This window comes from Dendrobium catenatum, unplaced genomic scaffold (genome assembly GCF_001605985.2).
Source record: "Dendrobium catenatum unplaced genomic scaffold, ASM160598v2 fragScaff_scaffold_1220, whole genome shotgun sequence".
NCBI lineage: Eukaryota > Viridiplantae > Streptophyta > Magnoliopsida > Asparagales > Orchidaceae > Dendrobium > Dendrobium catenatum.
Genome location: NW_021319682.1, coordinates 12812550 through 12835551, shown reverse-complemented (window position 1 = coordinate 12835551; position 23002 = coordinate 12812550). Strand labels below are relative to the sequence as shown.

The following is a 23002-nucleotide window of genomic DNA, read 5'->3' as shown; positions in this document are numbered from 1 at the left end:
TTCAGATATCATACAAATATATAAGTATAAACATTTATACAAATACATGCACATACATAATATACATGTACATATATATATATATATATATATATATAGGGAGGAGAAGAAGGGGTGAAATTGTCATAAATTGCTCAACTTAATCATGCCACCCAAACAACCAATAAAAGCCTCTCAAGTTAGTCCATTTAATGAGGAGTTAATGCATTTAATATAGGAAAACAACAAGGTGGAAATCGAACAACCAACAACAGGGAAAACAGGGAAAACAATATTGGGAAAAATAACTAGCATAGGAAAAGCCAGCAACAGGGAAAACAGGATAACAATATTGGGAAAAATAACTAGCATTGGGAAAGAGTTGGGCCAAGCCCGATAAGCAAAACAATCCAAAATAAATACCCAACAAACCACCAAAGAAGCTAGATCAACACAAGTGGAAACTAGAGTGAAACTTTCTAAGAGCACCAAACCCAAGCATGATCATAGGTTATTTTCCATCATAGGGTATTGCAAATAAATAAATAAAAACAAAGTCCAAATTACAAAGAGTCCAAAACATAGAAAAATAAAGAAAACTTAGATTAACAATTCTTGATTTCATCAGAAACTAATGTTTTTTTTCCAACTTCCATCTTTCTTCTACTTTTTTCTAGAGATCTTTAGCTTTGGATTGAAGTGCATAAAGTTGCAAGGAAAGTAGTATCTATTTTTAATGGATTGTGTGGGTTTGATGTGTAGCATTTGGAGTGGTGTTTTCAATATTTGATGTAGTTTTGATCTTATACAACTTGCAGTCCAAACACGATTTGAAGGGTAAAGACCAGTTGCTTTCTTTGATTAGATCGTATCCGGAGGGTCTTGCTGTTGTTGATGTGAAGGATTCATATGTATCAGTTATGGATGACTTACAGGTAAAATTGTTATGTTTAATAGCTTTCCTATTTCTGGATGATGCTAATGTTAACTTGCAGGTTCTTCTCGTTTTGAATGGTGTTTTTGTTTAACTTTTGCTATATTCCCATTTTGAATCATCAGGCATGGTGGTTTGAATTATAATCTAGTTGCAACAATAATAAATGTAAGTGTCAGAATAATATTAACACAAGCTGGGCAGAAGCCATAAAATCTTTTTTTTCATAGTAATAATCCTCCAATTAAGCTCGTCAACTTCATTTTCAGTTTTTCATAAGCTTCAGACATTTTTCAATTTTAGCTTATTGAGAAGTAAATTTGTCATCTAAACCTGTTCATCTTTCTTAAGCAAAAGATAGTGTTATGGTATATACACCTGATGAGGAATTGCTGTGGAAAGTAGAACAACATTAATAGTATGATAATTCAAAATGAGAGCTGTAATAAGAACTGATAACTGGTCTTTAAAAACACCTATTTACTCATGAAGAGGATTGTTCTTAAAACATGCTGGTTTGTATCAATTTTCAAGCTGATCAGAAAACACAAGTGTTTGGTCCCTTATACAATACTATTATTGATTTAGGATCATCACAGGCCTAATAGGAGTCTAACCAACCTTATTTTTTTAAAGAGCAGCTTAGCTTAGTTCATTTTCCTTTTCTGGGCTTGTTATGTTTGTGTTGGATATTTAATCTTTGTATTAGTGATCTCTATTCATTGCAAGTAAGGTTTTAATTGGTAATGTAAAGGATACTTGATGGACTAAAAAAAATCATGGTTTATCTCGTTCTTTCCTTATCCCTTACCTTGCTCCCCTTGGTCACTAACTCTGAGCTTCACTCATTTCTCTATCTATGCAGATCTCTTTTATCGTCCTTATCTTCCTCCTATACTTATTCCCCCATTCCACTCCAATACCAAGCTTATAACTACTTAATCTTCCCACGAAACCATCCCTCTTCCCTTCACAATACTTTCTCGTGTTAGTTCTCTTTTGTTTTTCCCACTGCAGTAAGAATCTACTTCTCATCACCTTCTTCTTCCAATCCCACCTACAGAACTAATCCACTCTAAATTTATGTAGGTATTGAAAGCAGCATGTCAGGTATGCTTTGTAAAATATGTTTTGTATATGTACTTGTTTAATTGTACGCGCACCAAGTGCATGCTGTTAGAACTTAATTCAAAATTAATAAAATATTATAGAATAAAAAAATATTGATTATATTGTTTATTTTAAATAGGTTTATTCAATAAATTTATCATTACTAATAGTTATACATATTATCTTATTTTTAATGATAAAAAAAGCATAATTCTAAAGATGATGTGATTATTGATGATAAAATTGAATAATATTTGGAGCGCATATATTGCAAATGTCAAATAACAAATAATATATATGAATTAATTATTGATAAAAATTTATGTTGCTGAGCGATATGTAATTTAAGATATGTCACAAACACATCTTGTTCATATATTATTGTCTATAATTTGTGAATATATTTTCATTTTTTTATGTTATTAATTGAATATTTATTTATTATATTGAGGTACTTATTCAGTCTCTACTATCAATGCAATATCTTGAGAAAAAAAATTCTTTCTACTTAATTGATGTTTCTATTTGGAAGATATGTTCTATTAGAAGATCAAATATGCGGTTAAGAAAAAGATAAAATGAGTTTAGAGCTTCTAATTGAATTTAATTGATTATTTTTTATACAAATGCACCTATTTTTGACTAATATGTTATAAACTATTAATCAAATACAAGACACATAAGAAATTATTAATGTTTATATAATATGTTATAAAGAAATAATTATATAATTTATAATGCCTACTTAAAACAAATTTATTCTTCAAAACTAAATTATTTAAAATATTTCTGCAATTTAACATTCATGTTTAACCCCCTCATTACTTTCTCATTAACAATATTTTAGCATCATACATCTAACTCTAAAATAATTTTTTTTTTCAATACTAGAAAGAGATTTGCATGAAAACAATTCTAGGGCATTATCGTCTAGATAAAGATGAAAACACACATAGTAATCCACAACAAATAATAATGTATAAAAAAACTAATTCATGCATTATCTGACCTATATTGTGTATATTATTCAATTATATAACGAGAGTTTTCCCCTTTTTTTTGGAAACATAATGACATTCATACCATTTAACTTAATAAAAATTACAGTACTTATTTGTGAATTTGCATTGACTTGTGCATGTGCTTCATTCATGATAATTAATAATGCACACATCTATCCATGACATAAAATTTAAGTTATACACAAAGAAAACATCTAATTCTTATAAGAAATCTTATAAAAAATTCCTTACACTATAAGAAAATGGGTTAATATCGACAAAAAATAGAGAAAAAAAGAAAATGATCGCTAAAGATATCTTTTAGCAACTAAAAGTAAGTAATGCCTCTAAATAATAAGGAAGCTTGATATTAACCACCAAAAAGAAAAATTGGTTGTTAATTTTGTCGCTAAAAGTTTAGATTTTTTTTTTAATACTTTTAACATTTTATATAATGACAATTATTCTTAAATAAAATTTAGGTCGAAGTATGAATGATTTGTTTAAAAAAAAAAATAATGTAATTGATTCATCATTCAATTTTTATAAAATAATGTTAGAGTAATCTTAAATTTGGCTCGAATCATATTTGTTCATATTATTGACTGTCATACGTTTCGCATATCCGGGGTCCAAGGGGGTAGTACCCTAACGAGGATATTTTTGAAATTCAAATTAATAAATAAAATAATGAATTCAAATTAATATTTATATTTTTAAGATGAGAAATCTAATAATTTATGTATAAAATAAATAATAATATAAATTATTTAAAATTTAACAATTACTTATATAAATAAAATTATACTTAACAATTAAGCAAAACTTATACTTACGTTTCTCGTGATCTCACCTCTCACGCATTTGGTTGCTATCGATTTCGCTCCTTTCTGCCCTAGGTCTTTAGCGACGACCTCCAACCGTGCGATCGACTCTCCATTTAGCGGCCACGACTCCACATCTCTTTGTTCGCGCTCGCTGATTTGAGTTCCCTCTCTCAAAATTATTTGGACAGTCCTGCAAACTCACCTATGTCGGTTTCTTCCGCTCATGTTATCTCTAATAATCTTCTTCATCTTTTCATTTAAAAATTCTACGATCTCCTTTATAATATGTTTGCCCCACATTTTCATGGTAGCATCCAATATTATTAATTGTTATAGTACCTAAAGAGGTTACGATTGTACTCTTATGCAATAATGTTGATATTTGCTCTGGTTTTTGTTTAAGTTCTCAGATTTTGATATATGTTTTGATTTTCTTACTAATCAGTAATATAATTTTGAGTTGTTTTTAAGTTTATTTGTAACTTTTATATTATAAGAATGAATTGAGATTAGATTAGATGCATGAATTGTTAATTACTATAATTTTTTTGATGTATTTGGATCATTGGATGATTATCTTAGACTCACGCAGAGTTTTTATTTTACTAGTTAGATCTTCTAGATTTAGAACTAGTTGCAACAAACATATCTGGTTGAGGTTGCAATTAATTAAATATTTTTAGCGATGAATTTGTTGTAGTTTAATTTGTAAATATTTGAGATTTTATTATGTAAGCTATTTGATTTAATTTATATAATCCAATCCGAAGTTTTGAATTTTCTTTTTCTTTTTATCTTCAAAACTTCAATTTCACTTTGATTAATTAGCTTATATCCATGATCTAATCAATTCAATTTGAATTAATGAGATATTTTACTTTATGCAAAATTTAGTAAACACATTTATAATAAATCATGTAAATACACATTTAATCAATTTTAAAAAAAATAATATTGGTTATTTTTATTTAATAGATCTATCTAACGTAAAATTAAAACCTATAATTTATTAAATTTGATTTGTCTAAACAATTGGTAATTAGATGAAAATGAATTGTTTATTTTAATAGTTAGTCATGATTTTTTTAAAGGTAATTAATTTATGCTTAATTGTACTAATAATATTATTTTGACTTAGGATTAATTTATTATCGTAAGCTACATATTCTTCCTCTCCTATTTTCATTATAATCATTGCTGGCAATGAACTTTTATTATCTTCTTCAAACTTTATGTTTTTTCATTTATATTGATGTTTTGTTGTATTCATAAAAAAAGTTTCAAATAAGAAATATTTTGAAGCGTATCATTTATGAATATTTAGCTAAATTTTGAATAATTTCTAAAAAGGATAGAAAATTAGTCATATAATAATTATTTTTGTTTGATTATTTTGTTAGGTCAAATCAATAGATAAAAGTTGGATTAATCTCAATGATAGATATTTGAGACAATATACAGATGAAGTCACAACATTTATTAAATTTGCCCAAGAAAATAATTCTTAAAAGCAGAAGATTCATTGCCCATGACGATATTATGCAAATGTCTTTTTTCAGACATAGTGTTGTAGAGAATTATTTACTAATTAATGTAATACAAAAATCGAACATTAAGTGTACATGTCATGGGGAAATTTCCCAGGCTTTAAGTGACGCGGATTTAGACAGAATAAATATGAATGATCTTAATAATACAAATGAAGAGATTGATGAGATACAAGAAATCTTATATTAGAGGATATGCATAGGAGAATTTTCATGAACTCTTGTCCCAACAATTTATCAAATGAGGAAGGTGATAATATCATCGACAAAGATGAAATAACTATATTTGGTAGATTATTGAAGGATGTACAACGTGATTTATACCATGTTTCAAATTTATCTATATTGTCTACTTTTTTAAAGTTACTATACATTAAAGTACTTAATCGTTAGACAAATAAATTATTTAATATGATTATTGAATTCATAAAATCTATTTTGCTAAAAGGAGAAATACTTCCGTCTTCTTATAAAATCTGAAACATAGTATAAATCATGTTGTGCATCTTTTAGTAGTCTATCAAATATAGTTCTTTCATTTTTATCGATGATATTAGCACTTTCCTCATTTGATGAACTATTAAGACAAGAGTTCATGAAAGTTCCCCTATGTATATCCTCTAAGATTTCTTGCATTTCATCAACCTCTTCATTTGTATTATTAAGATCATTCATATCTCTTCTGCCTAAATCTGTATCACTGAAAGCCTGAGAGGTTTTCCCATGACATGTCCACTCAATGTACGATGTTTGCTTTATATTAATTAGTAAATGATTCTTTACGATACTATATGTCTGAAAAAAGATATTTACACAGTATAGGCATGAAGAAAGAATTTTCTCTTTTTGAGTATTATTTTCTTAGACAAATTTAATAAATACATTGACTCCATCTGTAGATTGTCTCAAATGTCTATTATTAAGATTAATCCAACTTTTATCTATTGCTTTGAACTAACAAAATTTTCAAGTAAAAATAATTATTACATGACTAATTTTCTAGCATTTTCAAAAATTATTCAAATTTAGTTAAATATTCATAAATGATATGCTTCAAAACATTTTTCATTTGAAACTTTTTTTTTCAATACAGTACGATTAAACATAAATTAATTACCTATAAAAAATCATAGCTAATTATTGAAATAAATAATTTATTTTCATTTAATTATCAATTGTTTAAACAAATTAAATTTTAATAATTATATGATTTAATTTTACATTGACTAAATCTATTAAATAGAATAATAAACAGTAATTTTTTTTAAAAATTGATAAAATGTGTATTTGCATGATTTATTATAAATGAGTTTACTAAATTATTCATAAAGTAAAACATCACATTAATTCAGATTGACTTGATTATATCACGATTTTAAGTTAATTAATTAAAGTGAAATTGAAGCTTTGATGATATGAATGAAACGTAGATTCAAAACCTTGGATTTGATTGATCAAATAACTTACGGAATAAAATCTCAAATATTTGCAAATTAAATTAGAACAAACCCTTTGCTAAAAATCTTTAGTTAACTACGACCTCAACCAGAAATGTTTATTGCAACTAGTTCCAAATCTAGAAGATCTAACTAGCAAAATAAAAACTCTGTAAAAGCCTAAGATAATCATCAAAATATACCAACAAAAAAATTATAGTAATTAATAATTATTGCCTCTAATCTAATTCAAATTCATTTATATAATATAAAAGTTACAAATGAACTAAAAAACAACTCAAAAGTTACATTACTAATCAGTAAAAAAAACCAAAACCTATATCAGAACCTGAGAGCTTAAACAAAAATCAGAGCAAATATCAGCATCACTGCATGAGTACAACCGTAACATCTTAAAGCAACTATAATAATTAGTAATATTAGATGATACCATAAAAATGAGAAGCAATCATACTATAAAGGAGATCGTAGAAATTTTTAAAATGATAAGAGGAATACCGATATTAGAGATAATATGAGATGAATAAATCGACAGAGGCGAGTTTGTGGGAGTGTTCGAATAATTTCGAGGGAGGGAACTCATATCAGTGCGCGCGAATGAAGAGACGTGGAGTCGTGACCGCTAAATGGGGAGTCGGTCGCGCGTTTGGAGGTCGTCGCTAAAAAGCTAGGGCAGATGGTAGTGAAATCGATAGCAGCCAAGTGCGTAAGAGGTGAGATTGCGGAGTCGTAAGTATAGGTTTTGCTTAATTGTTAATTGTTAAGTAAGTAATTGTTAAGTATAAATTTATTTATATAAGTAATTATTAAATTTTAAATAATTTATATTCTTATTTATTTTATACATAAATTATTAAATTTATCATCTTAAATGTGAATATTAATTTGAATTCATCATTTTATTTATTAATTTGAATTTCAAAAATATCCCAGTTAGGGTGCTGCCCCCTTGAACCCCCGGCATGCGAAGCGTATGACAATCAAGGATATGAACAAATATAATTCGAGCCAAATTTAATGCAACTCTAACATTCTTTTGTAGAAATTGAATGATGAATCAATTACATCTTTTTTATTTTTTTTGCAAACAAACAATCTATACTTCTACCTAAATTTTGTTTAAGAATAATTGTCATTATATATAATGTTAATGATATTTTTTTAAAAATTATCTAGGCTTTTAGCGACCAAATTACAAATAAAATTTTCTTTTTGTTGGTTAATATCAAGCTTCCTTATTATTTAGAGACATTACTTTTGGTCACTAGAAGATATCTTTAGTGGCCATTTTCTTTTTTTTTTTCTTTTTTTTTTTGTCGCTATTGACTCATTTTCTTGTAGTGTAAGAAATTTCTTATAAGATTTTTTTAAAGGATTAGATGTTTTTCTTTGTGTATACATTAAATTTTATGTCATTGATAGATGTGTGCATTATCAATTATCATGAATGAAACACATGAACAATTCAATGTAAATTCATAAATAAGTACTATAATTTTTATTAAGTTAAATGATATGGATGTCATTATATTTTAAAAAAAAGGGGAAATATTTTTAAGTCTTGGAACTCTCTTTATATAATTGAATAATATGCACAATATAGATCAAATAATGCATGAATTAGTTTTTATATATTATTATTTGGTGTGAATTATTACTATGAGCATTTTCATCTTTATCTAGACGATAATGCCCTAGAATTATTTTTTTATTAAATTTTCACAATCATAATGTTACAATTAGTTTATCTTACTAGAATAGTGGCATCTTAGTTGAGAGTTAAAAGGATAATAAGAGGTAAGATGCAAGACAACCTCTTACTTTAAGAACATAATTAAGCACACATCAAGTTCCATCCCTTTTGACGTCTATTTGCTTCTTCTAATAGTTTCTTCTTGTTTTCCATAGATCTTATTCTTTTAGGGGCTGTTTGGTTGCCTGAAAAAGAAATGCAGTGTAAAGTAAATGTAATGCATTCTAAATACTTTGAGCCTGTTTGGTTATATGCAAAATAAACGCAGGAGAATTGTTTCCCTTGTTTTGTTAGGTATATCCAGAGTAAAGTAAAAGCATTTTTTTGTAATAATTTATTTTAACATTAAAATAAGTATATTTATAAACTAAAATAAATAACAGTATTGAAGGTAATGATAACTATATGAACTTAAACGCCTTCGTCAAGCTGCTGTTTCAGAACTAAAGCTTCATTCTCGCTCTTCTCCCATCCTAAGAAAAGCATGAAGCCTAAATTTCTAAAATCTATAGTTAGAATTCTTTCAATTTCATCTGCAAGCATGTTCTTTAACATTTGAGCAACACAACGAGGAACTAATGAAATATTGAAGTTTCAAATTTAAGCTAGAATCACTGATCTATTTATGCATTGTCATAAAATTATCAAAAGCACACTGGCAACAGAAATGAAGATTCATGCTGCAAATTTATTATTATTAATTTTATACAAAAGGTAAGAAGCGATTGCGAAAATTTAAAAAAAGAGACGAGCAAAAACTAAAATACTAGACTTCATGATAAACAGTATAAATAAAATGAATGCACCAATAGTTCTTTCAATCAGTTGATTTCATATTCACCATTGGCCTGGACTTCCTTGACATGTTTCTCATACTCATCCTCTATCTTTTCCTCTTCCTCTTCCTCTTCTTCATCTGTTTCTTATCTTTGATTTCCTATTCTTACCTTTTGACTTGAATTTTCTCCATGTTTTTTTATAGCAATTTAATAGAAATTTTTAATTTTATATGATCAATATTGCATATAATAAAAATAAATTTCTTAATTTATAGTGGGATAAAGGCTTGATGTTGTTGTTGTTGTATAGTTTAAAAAAAAAACTTAAAATTGATACAAAAATATATTTACTTAAAAGTGAAAAAATTCCACCTTCATCATTCATCCTCCCTCACCTGAATATCCAAATCCGAAGCCCTGCAGCAATCAACTTCTTGTAAGTCGGCAGCATAGAGAACTGCGAATCTGTCCAAGTCTTGATCAACACATCACTGCAGCTTAAAAAAACACAAAATTCGTAAGCTAATGATCTGATTTCTATTCCTAAAATGATCAAAATAAAGTATCTGACCTGCAAGCAGTCCACTTATAATCTATTCCTGTAATGTTGGCGTGCATAGCTTCCTGTACATCCCGCCTCAAATTCTCCCTCGCCTGCCGCCCCGCCGCCTTCCTCCCCCACCCCCACCTCCCCGTCTCCGTCGCCTCCGACTCCGACGAACACTTCCTGGAGGCTCACCACGCCTTCGCATCACCGGCGTCGACATTCCTCAGTCGGGCTTCCGCCCTGCAGAACGAATCAAAGAAACCGGCCGGCGGCTGACCGACTACGCTAGGCAGTTCAATGTTCCGTTCGATTACCATGCGATTGCTTGCAACTGAGAGAATCTGCAGCCAGAGGATTTCTACATCGAATCCGACGAGGTGCTCGCCGTGAATTGCATGTATCGACTACGCAACCTTGCTGACGAGACGGTGTCGCCGGAAAGCCCTAGGGATTAAGTTCTACGCACAATTAGAAAGCTGAATCCGAATGTTTTTGTGCTCGGAGTAGTGAACGGAACATACAACGCGCCGTTCTTTGTGACGAGGTTCAAGGAAGCTCTTTTCCACTTCTCTGCTCTGTTCGATATGCTGGAGACGAATGTGGAGAGGGAGGATGAGCAAAGGAGGCTGCTTGAGATCGTCAAGGAAGGCGACGATGATGGTGGCGTAGCGGAAAGCCTCGCGCACGGCCTGGCGGTGAGTGCCGAAGTGCCGGTTTGGCGTCGATCAATGACATAGATTGCACCGTCGCTTCTCGGCTCCCTCGTCGTCGTTCGACTTCGTTCATTTGCGCGAGAGCTGGTTCTCGAGCAAAGAATTTGAAACCCGCTCATTTTGAGCGGCTTTGGAAGTCGCGGGATCCGCCTCCTGTAATACACGCCTAATGCTTCCGAGGATTTTCTTTTTTTCCGCTCAAAATTAACCAAATAGCCGAATTTAGTAAATACATGTATTTGCTTTACTTTACCCTCCTAATTCAGGCAACCAAACAGCCCCTTAGTTAATTTGCTTGAACAAAATAACTATAGCATAATAAACTTATTTTAATCACAAAAACTTTCTTGAAAAGCATGTTTTCATTTTGTTGGATTCTTAATACTTTTGGCAACCATGGATTGCTTTTATGCAACCCTCCCTACTTAACATATTTCACGTTCCAACTGGCTTCCATCTATCCTTATCGAATCACCATGAAATTCTACATATTACCATATCACCGTAAAATTCTACTTGACAAATTCTACAGGCCTTGAAAGGAGCAGGACAAGTATGGCTCCTAGCCAACAACGATTCTCAGGAAGATATTGTGTATCCTAATGACCCCAAGGTGGTGATCAAAGTTGATGATGACTTGAAGCAGCTCTTCAGGGGGATCGAGCTACCTCGGGACATGGTGGACATCGAAAAAGATCTTCAGAAGAATGGAATGAAACCTGCGACGAACACGGCGAAGAGGCGGGCTGCGGCTCAAGTCCATGGCATCCCTTCCAAGCCAAAACCAAAGAAGAAGAGTGGAATCAGCAAACGTACCAAACTCACAAATGCTCACCTTCCTGAGCTCTTCCAGAACATAAATATGCCTGATTCTTGAAAAACTGAAGATTTGAGCTTGTAAGTTGTGCTTTATATGCTTTTTTGCTACCCTTACTGAGTCACAGGCCATCATATATTTATAATAACCAAAAATGTCAGTGCCTTGCTTTCATGTATATGATTTTAAAAGAAGAGTCCGGCTCTCTCTTGATGTTTGTTATGTGTTGAATTGTCTTAATGTGATCTACTTGATTTATGTGATTTCATAGGCTGTAATTTGAAAGCAAGGCAAAGGGTTAGTGTCAAGAAGTTCATCAAATTTGAGAATCATTAAAGATATCCATAAAGATTAATTAGCTAGGAGAATCAATTATGGCTATATGATACATTGTTTTCTATTTTTGGTCTAAATAATTAGAATGTTCTTTCCAAACATTTATAATTAACTCCTAATTTTACAAACAAGTGGGAAACTGCAGAGTATTTTGACGAGTAATTCCAAAGCTCTTACCATTAACATTATTGACATTTGTCATTGATCAACAATGATGATCGCTGCCAACAATAATTCTTATTATCACCAGCAAGACCAGTGTTCATTATCGCTGCCAAGGTTTAGGCTTATTTTCATCACTAAGATTGAGAATGGGCGTTGCCACGAATATTGGGCAAATTATTAGGTCCAGTCACCGAACCTATTTCTAGGTCCGGACATCCACTAAAAATTTGTTACACGGATTGCGCTTTGACTCAAAAAAGTGCAGTCAAAAGCGTAGGTAAAGTGCAGGTAAAGTGCAGGTAAAGCGCAGTTAAAGTACAGTCAAAGCGCACAGTCAAAAGCAGTCCACGTTGCAAGTTTTTACTAGATGTTCGGACTTATTTCTAGGTCATGTGGCCGGACCTAATAATTTGCCCGAACATTGGGGCTCGATTGCAACACCAACATGACCATTTGTTGTCGCCACCAAGCTCAATGAATGTCATCACTGCCAAGATTGATGCCTACTTTCTTGATTGTTGGCCTCTCCTTTTATAAGGAGAACAATTGAATATATCATTGGATGGAAATAGTTTAATTTTTTTTTTAATTAAGGATTGATCACACAAATTCATCAAAAGTCCTACAATATCAAGAAATTTAAAAATAAAAATTCTATAACAAACCAAAGTGACGTAATTTTGTAAAAAAAAAAAGAGGGAAGAAATGTACACATGAAAAGGATCACACATTGTAAAGATTCAACAAAAATGTAAGAAACATAAAGAAAAAAATAACAAAGACTAACACAAATTAGTCAAAACAATAAAGAGTAAGTTATTGATGGAACCATCAACTTTCTTGAAGAAAACTCCTTCCACCTACATCTTTTAATGATCTTGGTGCGGTTAACTCATCAAATCAATCTCTCCTCAAATCTTAATCATTCAATTAGGACAATTAATTCTATTTGTTTTATAGAAAGATTGAAATTTTAGCGCAGGGATTATTAACATGGTAGTTTCATGTGAAATCTAATTGTGTCAATCAACAGGGTGAGTTCTAATCCATTTAACCAGCAAAATTGCAACCCTCATATACATCCCATTGCCCATAGTTATTTCTCATGTAAGATAGCTTGTTGCCTCTTTTAGAGAAGAATTAAAGTCAATGGAGGTAATTTATAATATCGCTTGAACCTCCTATGGGAGATTAGGACAAAAGAGAAAAAAAAATTAAAATTTTGGGAATATTTTTGGATAAGTTTCATATAATATATAATTTTAAAAGAAAGTATAAAATTTTCTTTTTAATGAGTTTTTAAAAGGAATATTTTTATTTAGATATTAACATAAAAAACAAGCATCATATCATAAAGTCATAGGGAGAGGTGATAACTCTTCCTTACGAATAGCAGTGAAGTAAAAAATTTTAAAAGAGGGCCTAATTTTAACCTTGGTTTATCTAATTTTTATATTCAAATTCAATTAATTAATTTACTGTTTATATGTATTATAAAAAATAAATATATTTTATTAAAATATTCTTGCAAATTATATTCATATATATTTTTTAAAATTATTAGCGAAAAGCACCGCACACGAACTTTTCTAAATTAGGAAGGAACTTTTATTAGGTTACGACACCTGACGTAGCTTTACATCCGGACGCCAATAAAATGTCGCCACGTGCCCTTACTATTTACCGTGCGGCTCGACGACCTGACCCGGACCGGAATCTGGTATTGCTATGTTCGTGTATTGCTCGGTATTGCTAGGTATTGCTTGACAATAACGAGAATTCAAGACCAATACCGAGCAATACTTAGCAAAATCGGGGTATTGCTAGGTATTGGTCTTGACAGAATGATATTTCTCGTTACCGAGTAATACCGAGCAATACCATGGTCTGCACAAATCAGCTAATACATAGTAATACCGGATTCTGGTTCGGGTGGGCCGTCGGGCCGCACAGTAAAGAGTAAGGGCACGTGGCGATATTTTATTAGCGTCCGGATGTAGAGCTACGTCAGTGTCCTGACCGAATAAAAGTTCATTAGGAGTAGGCCATTTGAATTTGTAATTTGATACCTTTCTCGGCCTTTTGGCTAAGATCAAGTCGAGTGAATTTGTATTTTGTAATTAAACTTCAAAACTCGCAAGCTCCTTTGTAGCCGCATCTCCTTAATATTCTCCTCCGTTGCCGCATCTCCGTAACCCATCAAACTCCGAATCGGTCAAAAGGTATTTTAAGTGCATATATAATATACATTTGAATCAATTAATTCTAATATGAATTTTATAAATACTTCACCATATCCACGCCCAAATCACCATTTCCGTCCGTCTTTCCCAAGCCGTGAGCTCTGTCACTTTCCTCCTCCAGCCAAGAGAGAGTCCGAGATAGAAGTAAAACGCTAGTGCAGACTCCATCAATTCAAAAAGCAGTAAGAAAGTCGTCCCAAACGAAGCACAAATTTCTGGAGCCAGCATCACGATTCATATACAGATTCTGCTTTGCTTTTCGTAAGCAGTTCATCACCTGGACGGGAATTTTGGGCATTGTAGATAAGAAATTCTTCGACATGCTTTGTGGTTGCTGATTTATGTTTCGTTTGGGATAACTTTATTACTATTTCTTAAAGCAGTTTTATAGCACAAAAGTTTTGATTTTTGTACTGAAAAGTTGCTTTAAGAAGCAATAAGAAGGATGTCCCAAACGAAACCTTAAACTAAAAAACATTATAATAAACTGTTTTCTTTGCAAAAATTGATCAATAATCACGATTATTACAGCTTAGCCAAACTACTGTAGATTTAAAGAAACTAACACTCGCATCAAAATATTGATGGCATATTTCTTAAAATTATTTAAATAATTTCTTAGAAATTTATGAAACCATATTTCTCAAAATTATGAGAGAATATTACTTGCAGAGACCAAAAATATAGAATCATTCAGTTTTGTCTATATGAATAATAAAAACACAATGATGAAATAAAATGGACGGATCTCTGTATCCGATCTCCGCATATAATGATTTCTCTAAAATTATAGAACAAACTTTTTATTTTGTTCAATAATATTGTTATAATGGTACATTCATCCTTCTGTCTATTTATTGACAACTTGAATGACTGTTATAACTAATAGACCATTGCAAAATCACTATTGTATTTTATGGTGATGATGAAAGTGATGAATAAACAGATTTTATTTAAGTTTATGGTCTTTCTCTACTTCGATATTTGTGCAGTTTGTTGTTTTTTTTTTCAGCTAACAGTAAGCTCATCAGCGCATTTTTCATTCAAATTGCAAACGATATATTAAGACAACACCTAAAAATGACTAAGAGCTCATTTTCATTAGCATTCCTATCATAGCACAGAACCATTATATCATCATTTACCATTTACCAACTTCCACATCACCTCCTCATGCAACCTAATCTCACTCCACAGATACCTCCATTGACGAACTCACCTTGGGCAGTCGTCCCCGTCCACGTTTGGGCCCCGTCGGTGTTATCCCAACAATCTACGGAGCAGGATCGCCATTTGTATTCGAACCCTTTGGTGGCCTATCTCACTTCTTCCCAGTAGAAGCAGAAACTATTTTTTTTTCCCTTGTAGGCAAACTGCGTTGCTTCGTCGATTGAAGCTCAGGCCCTTCAGGAACATCTGTTTTAGGCTTCAGGGGGGCGACCTCTACCACGCCTCGGCTGAGCATCGGTATCGGGCTTCAAATAGTTGTTCTTGACGAACAATAGCTTGCCGGACTTGTTCAGTTTGGCTAGCGATTCGGAAAGCAAAGCAGAGTGGTCTGTCGGTAGTCGGTCCCCATAAGTGGCCTCAATTTGTTTTGAAATCGCCAGTTTGTTGGACCCATCTTTCTCGCCAAGCTCCGTAATGGCGGCTAGTATCATCTCGTAGTAAGCTGGATGGGAAGCAACCTTGCTCTCCTCCTGGGCAGTAGCCATGGAGGAATGTAGATTGCACCAAATAAAGATAGATTAGATAAAGATTCAAGCTTTGAGCCTTGCAGTTTGTTGTTCTTTGATTGAGGTATGTTATAGAATTATATTTCATCAATAGTTCCTCATTTATGATCTTGACATATTATTTAGTTATTCTTGGCACCACCAATCGAGCAGCGTTCAGAAAATACATTTTTGCATTTTGAACAGTGCGATGTCAATATTGAAGTTGAACTATTCACGAACACATTTTTCAATGTAGGAAAAAAAAAATAGAGAAAAAATATACACACCATATTCTTTTTGTTGTTAAAAATAGAGTTTAATTAGAGATGAAATATAGTTTGATACTTACCTTATTGCATTTTGAAGTGGAAAATAGTTTTTTTCAGTTGGAGATGTCCTTAATTTATCTATTTACGAGAGAGGGTTAACACCACCACCTATATTTAAGTAGTATTTCGTAAATTCCCTAAATCCAAATTTACTAAATCTTAAGGGTGTTAATCCTGAAAACTGTTTTGTAGGAAGAGCAAAACAAGGCTTCACAAGTGAGAAACTTTCTAGCTGGACCAGTACATATTCAATCAAGGAGAAATTGTTGTCTTCCTTCACAGTAAAATCTGCTGGATCTGTGACTTCAACCCGTCCCCATTTGTCAACAGCAAGCCTCATGGATCATTTCGCCAACAAAAATGACTTTTTCCCCTTCGCGCCTTGCCCTCTGTAATTAATATGAATAGATTATAGTTATGAATACTATAATTTAGGTTTTATTTTAATATGTATTTTATTTAGGGGTGTCAATATTGGACCCAACCTGAAAATTTTGGGTTTGTGTTGACCCAACCCGAAGCGGGTCGGATTCGGGTACTGAAAACCGACCCGTTTACAAAACCGGGTCGGGTTCTGGTTGACCCGGGAATGGCCTGAAATCTCGTCTGCCCTAGAAAAAAATTAATTACTAATTATACTTATAGTTATATAATTAGTCAATTATATATTATATTACTAATTAATATTTGCACTACTAATTACCTAATTAATTATTTAGATTTTAAATTATATTAATTCAACTAATTCAATTAATGGCTAATTAAAGAAATTAAGAATTTGTTTAATCCTTACAGGGCGGTTGGGCCGGTTGGCTTTTACGGTTACCTCTTCCCTGTTTCTTCGTTGCCGTTCGCTTGAAATAGTGGTTCCTCTTCGGCATCGCTGGTTAGAACCAGGTAGAGCTTTGTCGAACGGGTCGCTTGCCATTGCCTGTCTAGGGTTTGCTTTTGCTGTTCTGCTTCGCGTGAAGTGGAGTTCTGAAAGAGTCGAAAGCTTCTCCGCCTCCTCCACGTTGTTCTTGTCGGATCGGAAGTCGCACCGGGAGATCGCTGCGAAGGTAACGATTTTTCTCCCTTTCGCGCTTCTTCGGTCGGATTTACGATATCCAGGATTCAGGCAAAAATGGCGAAAACACCGAGAAGTAGAGATTAGACTTAACGTGAGACTTGCATATTTAATTCAAGTCCGCTGGATTTACTAATTCCAGTTTTCAGTTAAAACGGAGGGTAAACGGGATTTTATATTTCAATCAGCCTGATCGAAATATAAAATGAATCAGCCCGCCGGGCATATATTATATTATTTTATGATCATGTTAATTTAGCATTCGATGTGAGAGATCTTCACTGCAATATCATTCTTATTTTTCCTTTTGTCTAACAGGAAAACCATAATTGATTTTAGTTATGGAATATTTGTTATAGGTATCACCATCAATTTTTCTGATGTCGTTGCGAGAGAGCCTTAACAAGTTTAAACAGCAGCAGGCGAAGTGCCAATCTACGCTGACTAGCATAGCTAATCGAAGTTCAAGGCCCACCCATTCTCAAAAACAGGCATCGCTAAGCACTTCTTCAGCTCCATCAAGAGTTGCTGCCCCTGTGAAATTTTCAAATGATACAGCAAGGCTTCAGCACATCAGTGCAATTAGGAAGTCCCCAGTTGGCGCGCAGATAAAGCGTGTGATTGATTTACTTTTGGAGGTATGGGCTTAAAATCCTTTTATTTATAATTGCAACCATGAATGATGTGACTTGAACAGCTTTTTTTCTTTGAATTGCTAGTTATTAGCAGGGCTGTCAAGGTAATCAGTAATATTGATCTACCTTGTTGAAATTGACATAAGGTATTTCCTTGGAGAACATATCAATCTGATTAAATTAATCCCTCTCAAACACAAATTAGTGAGAAAAAGAACTGGTACTCACCACCATTATTTTCCTTTGCCAACTTGCTTTTGTTCCCTTAAAATAAGTTTTTTTTTTTAAAAGCTAATCCTTATATAAACACAATCATATACTTGCATGTTATCTGCGATTATAGGAGTTGAAAAGATAGGATAGGAGCCTGAAACAGCTATATTAAAACTTTTAGCATCTTGAGTTTTTTTTTTCGCTTTAGAATATGTGCTCATATTGTGATATGATAACTGCTTGCATGCATAGATGCGTGTGTCCTTTAACATTCAAGTGGATAGTGACATAAGAGTTTTGGACATCTATGTGCAGACAAGGCAAGCTTTTACACCAGAGCAAATCAATGAAGCATGCTATGTTGATATCATCGGCAACAAGGTTGTCTTTGACAGTTTGAGGAATAATCATAAAGTACATTACGATGGGAGGTGTTTCTCCTACAAGGTAATTTCCCGAACTATTTATTGAAGAAATGTAATGCTGACAATGATAAGGAGATATCGCTTCACTTATAATAAAACTACAAATATAATAATGTTTTTATTGCCTTGTGTTTGTTCTTTATAAAAAACCTTATTTTTTGTGCCTGTAAGATGCGGAACTATAAATTTGTTGTAGTTGGAAATGCTCCTTGGATAATTCTGCAAATTGATCTGAATCATGGAGCCAAAGTTGAGAATGTGTATTTTAATGTATGAAATTACTTTTTATATTGTACTTATGTTCTTCAATATGCGGTCCTATTGACACAAAAATAGCCTTCTAGGTTCACGTGGTGGTTATGACATACTAAGAGAGGGGATGGGGGAGGATGGAGGAAGATTGACTTCATGCTTTCAAAAATGTTTGTAAGTAAGAAATATAAAAACAATTACAACAAGAATATAAAGTGCAAGTATAAGAAAGAAATTGATTTTTTTTCGATTTTGCCTCAATTAGCCCCATCCACATCCTAATCCCTACCTAGATCAAGATTTTACTATTGCTAGCAAACTTATATACTCCTCAAGTTGGTGGAAAATCCATCATAATCACAATCTCTGTAACGGGTAACAGACACGTCATGAAGTAACACAGTAAGCATTTCAAGGCAAAGCAAATCCAAAGTATAATGTATTACAAATGTAGAAAACAAAAGCTCTTTCTTACAATGCTTTGATATTTGAAGAAATATCATGTAAATTGAAGCCCTTGCAATGAATCTAACACTTAAGATTTTACTCTTCATTTGCTTTAGATTTTGCTTTGAAATGCTTGGAATGGGGGATTTAGAATCAAAGGGATCAAAAGAGATATCACAATATGGTTCTAACATTCTAATGGTCTGAGATGTCTATTCATAAGTCTAACAATCTCAAAACATCTACCAATGACTTTTAAAGAGTAATAATGAAGAAAATTTTAAGATTGAATCGTTTCCATGTATTAAGATTACCAGCCATTACATTATAGATCATGGTTTAGTGGTGATCCCTTAAAAAGTTCATAATGACCCACAAATTTAAAGATGACTCAATACTTATTTAGTGATAGTCAAAAAACAATCAAACAAAATGTGGTTAGTCATCCAAGGTCCTAATTATGATTCATAAACATATTTGTAGCAATCCATTATTTAATAGAGACCCGCTAACCTGTTAGTATTGACCCGTTAAATAAGCTAATTATGTAATTTTGATTTATGTAGTATAGAACTTCTAATATCTTTTATTAGCCTATATAGTTGTGGTAGGATCAATGTAGAGTGAAAATTAAATTCAAAATAATGATTTAACAACTAAAGTATTTAAAATATATATATATTTTATACAAGCCTAGGTGAATAGCCATGGAAAATACATGCTCAAAACAAAATGCAAGACTCAATTTAACATGTCTTCAATCTTACTTGAGCTTGTGTCCATGTTCCATTTTTTTTCTATTTCATGGTACTTGGACATGTTGCTTGTTTCATCTCTGCATCATAATCCTTTGCATTTTGTTAATCCTATAATCACTTAATTTGAAATATTGGTGCCTTCAATCATATGTTTACTATCATCAAAACAAGACAATGAAGGGTCATGGGAGTAGCACCAAGTACATAAAAATTATATATAAATAGGTTAGCTAAGCTCTTTGTGCCTTGGTGGGCAGGCATTAGCTACCAATACAACATGATCATGATTAGTTGAGCTCCTGGTGTCTTGGTGGTCATTGGGGAGGGCTGAGGCTGAACTTTACTTCCCGGAGAAAAATATTTTTTATCATGCATTACATCTATTGTGGGTTATGACTGTCAAGAACTGTTGTAATATTTCTAAATTTCATATTGTAACCGATATAAATTCTTTGTAATTTTATCATTGTGCTGGTATGTTAAAGTAAAAACTAGTGTAGTAACAACTATTTTAATTAGTATTGTCATTGTTGAACTAATGTTTTTTTCCAACTTCCTGTCTTTCTTTTACTTTTTCTAGAGATCTTTAGCTTTGGATTAAATTGCATAAAATTGCAAGGAAAGCTATATCTATTTTTAATGGATTGTGTGGGTTTGATGTGTAGCATTTGGAGTGGTGTTTTCAATTGTTGATGTAGTTTTGATCTTATACAACGTGCAGTCCAAACACGATTTGAAGGGTAAAGACCAGTTGCTTTCTTTGATTAGAAAGTATCCGGAGGGTCTTGCTGTTGTTGATGTGAAGGATTCATATGCATCAGTTATGGATGACTTGCAGGTAATTTTGTTATGTTTAATAGCTTTCCTGTTTCTGGATGATGCTAATGCTAACTTGCAGGTTCTTCTCGTATTGAATGGTGTTTGTTTTTAACTTTTGCTAAATTCCCATTTTGACCCATTATAATATAGCTGCAACAATAATAAATGTAAATGTAAAAATATATGTAACACAGGTTATAACAACAATAATTATAACGCTTTTAGCCTAGTAAGATTGATCATGATGTCGACAAAATAAAATGTTGGTGTGGGTGATGGGTAGAAGCCATAAAATCCTTCAAGAAATAATCCTCCAATTAAGCTCGTCAATTTCATTTGCAATTTTTCATAAGCTTTCGACAATTTTCAATTTTTGTTTATTGAGAAGTAAATTTGTCATCTAAACCTGTTTGTCTTTTTTAAGCAAAAGAGAGTGTCATGGTATATACCCCTGAAGAGGAAATTCCGTGGAAAGTAGAACAACATTAATAGTATGGTAATTCGAAATGAGAGTTGTACTAAGAACTGATAACTTGTTTTTAAAAACAGCAATTTACTTATGAAGAGGATTGTTCTTAAATGTGTTTGGTTTATATCAATTTTCAAGGTGATCAGAAGTCTCAAGTTCGTGGTCCCTTAGACAATAATATTATTGATTTAGGATCATCACAGGCCTAAGAGTTGTCCAACCAACCTTAATCTTTTTATGACTATTATTGATTTTCCTTATCTGGGCTTGTTATGTTTGTGTTGGAAATTTAATCTTTTATTAGTGATGTCTATTCTCTACAAGGTTTTAATTGGTTTGTAAGGGATACTTGATGGATTAAAAACAAAATCATATTTTCTCTCGTTCTTTCCTTATCCCTGGACCTTTCTCCCCTTGGTCACCAACTATTTGCTTCACTCATTTCTCCGTCTAAGCAGGTCTCTTTTATCGTCCTTATATTCCTCCTATACTTAATCTACTATTCCAACTCCAATACCAAGCTTACAACTACTTAGGCCTTGTTTGGGAAGGCTTTCTTTCCGCTTCGTAAAACAGCTTTTATTTAATTTTTGTACTAAAAAGCTAGTTCTTAAAGCGGCTTTCTAGTTCAATAATTAAAATTTTTGTACTAAAAAACTGCTTTAAGAAGCAACAAGAAAGCCGTTCCAAACGAAACCTTAATCTCCCCACACAACCATCCCTTCTCCCCTCACATTACTTTATCTTACTACAATAATGGCATCTTAGTAGAGACAGTTAAAATGGATAAAATGAGGTAAGATGCAAGACAAGCTCTTAATAGAAACTTTAAGAGCATAATCAAGCACACATCAAGTTCTTTAGTTTTAACATATTTCACGTTCCAATCCATCTGCCTTTTGTCATATCACCATGAAATTCTACTTAACATTTCTACAGGCTTTGAAAGGAGCAGGACAAGTATGGCTCCTAGCCAACAACGATTCTCAGGAAGATATTGTGTATCCTAATGACCCCAAGATGGTGATCAAAGTAGATGATGACTTGAAGCAGCTCTTCAGGGGGATTGAGCTACCTCGGGACATGGTGGACATCGAAAAAGATCTTCAGAAGAATGGAATGAAACCTGCGACAAACACGGCCGAGAGGCGGGCTGCGGCTCAAGTCTATGGCATCCCTTCCAAGCCAAAACCAAGGAAGAAGAGTGGAATCAGCAAACGTACCAAACTCACAAATGCTCACCTTCCTGAGCTATTCCAGAACATATATGTGCCTGATTCTTGAAAAATTGAAGATTTGAGCTTGTAAGCTTTCATGTATTTGATTTTGTTTTATGTTATGCTTTTGTAGTTAGATTGTAAAAGTAGTCTGTCTCTCTCTTGATGGAGAGATTATTTTGTGAGGACGCCGAACGTAGCTCTACATCCGGATATCCCAGCAGTACCGAGCCGCGGTACTGAGCAGTACCGAGCCCCGGTGTTGTGATACCGAGCTGCGAGCCTAGATATCCGAACAGGGTTCGACTTCCACACTGAATAATTTTTCCTCTTGATGTCTGTTATGTGTTTAATTTTCTTAATTTGATCTACTCGATTTATGTAATTTCATAGGTTGTAATTTTGAATGGTGCCAAATATTGAATTGGGTACTTTTGATTTCTTAA

At 32.6% G+C, this 23002-nt stretch overlaps 2 protein-coding genes across 4 annotated transcripts in view; both read left to right on the top strand.

Moving 5' to 3' along the window:
* The window catches only part of LOC110110018 (transcription initiation factor IIE subunit beta-like), a 15881-nt gene extending 4154 nt beyond the window's left edge, over positions 1-11727 (top strand). For all 3 annotated transcript variants that reach the window (XM_020841302.2, XM_028699104.1, XM_028699105.1), the window contains 2 exons: positions 798-914; positions 11180-11727. In XM_020841302.2, the coding sequence (XP_020696961.1) occupies positions 798-914; positions 11180-11524 (462 nt within the window). In that variant the 3' untranslated portion in view covers positions 11525-11727. The remainder of the gene's footprint in view (positions 1-797; positions 915-11179) is intronic.
* Positions 11728-17066: 5339 nt separating this feature from the next.
* On the top strand, positions 17067-23002 carry LOC110110151. The gene is made up of 5 exons (XM_020841501.2): positions 17067-17313; positions 17681-17959; positions 18485-18616; positions 20773-20889; positions 22279-23002. The coding sequence occupies exons 2-5, from the start codon at positions 17702-17704 to the stop codon at positions 22621-22623; spliced, it is 852 nt and encodes a 283-aa protein (XP_020697160.1). The 5' UTR covers positions 17067-17313; positions 17681-17701; the 3' UTR covers positions 22624-23002.

Excerpts from the sequence above, each read along its gene's own strand:
- LOC110110151 (XM_020841501.2), top strand. The coding sequence starts at position 17,702 with ATGTCGTTGCGAGAGAGCCTTAACAAGTTTAAACAGCAGCAGGCGAAG. Across the intron at positions 17,960-18,484 it reads TGATTGATTTACTTTTGGAG|ACAAGGCAAGCTTTTACACC; the intron begins GTATGGGCTTAA and ends ATCTATGTGCAG. Across the intron at positions 20,890-22,278 it reads CAGTTATGGATGACTTGCAG|GCTTTGAAAGGAGCAGGACA; the intron begins GTAATTTTGTTA and ends ACATTTCTACAG.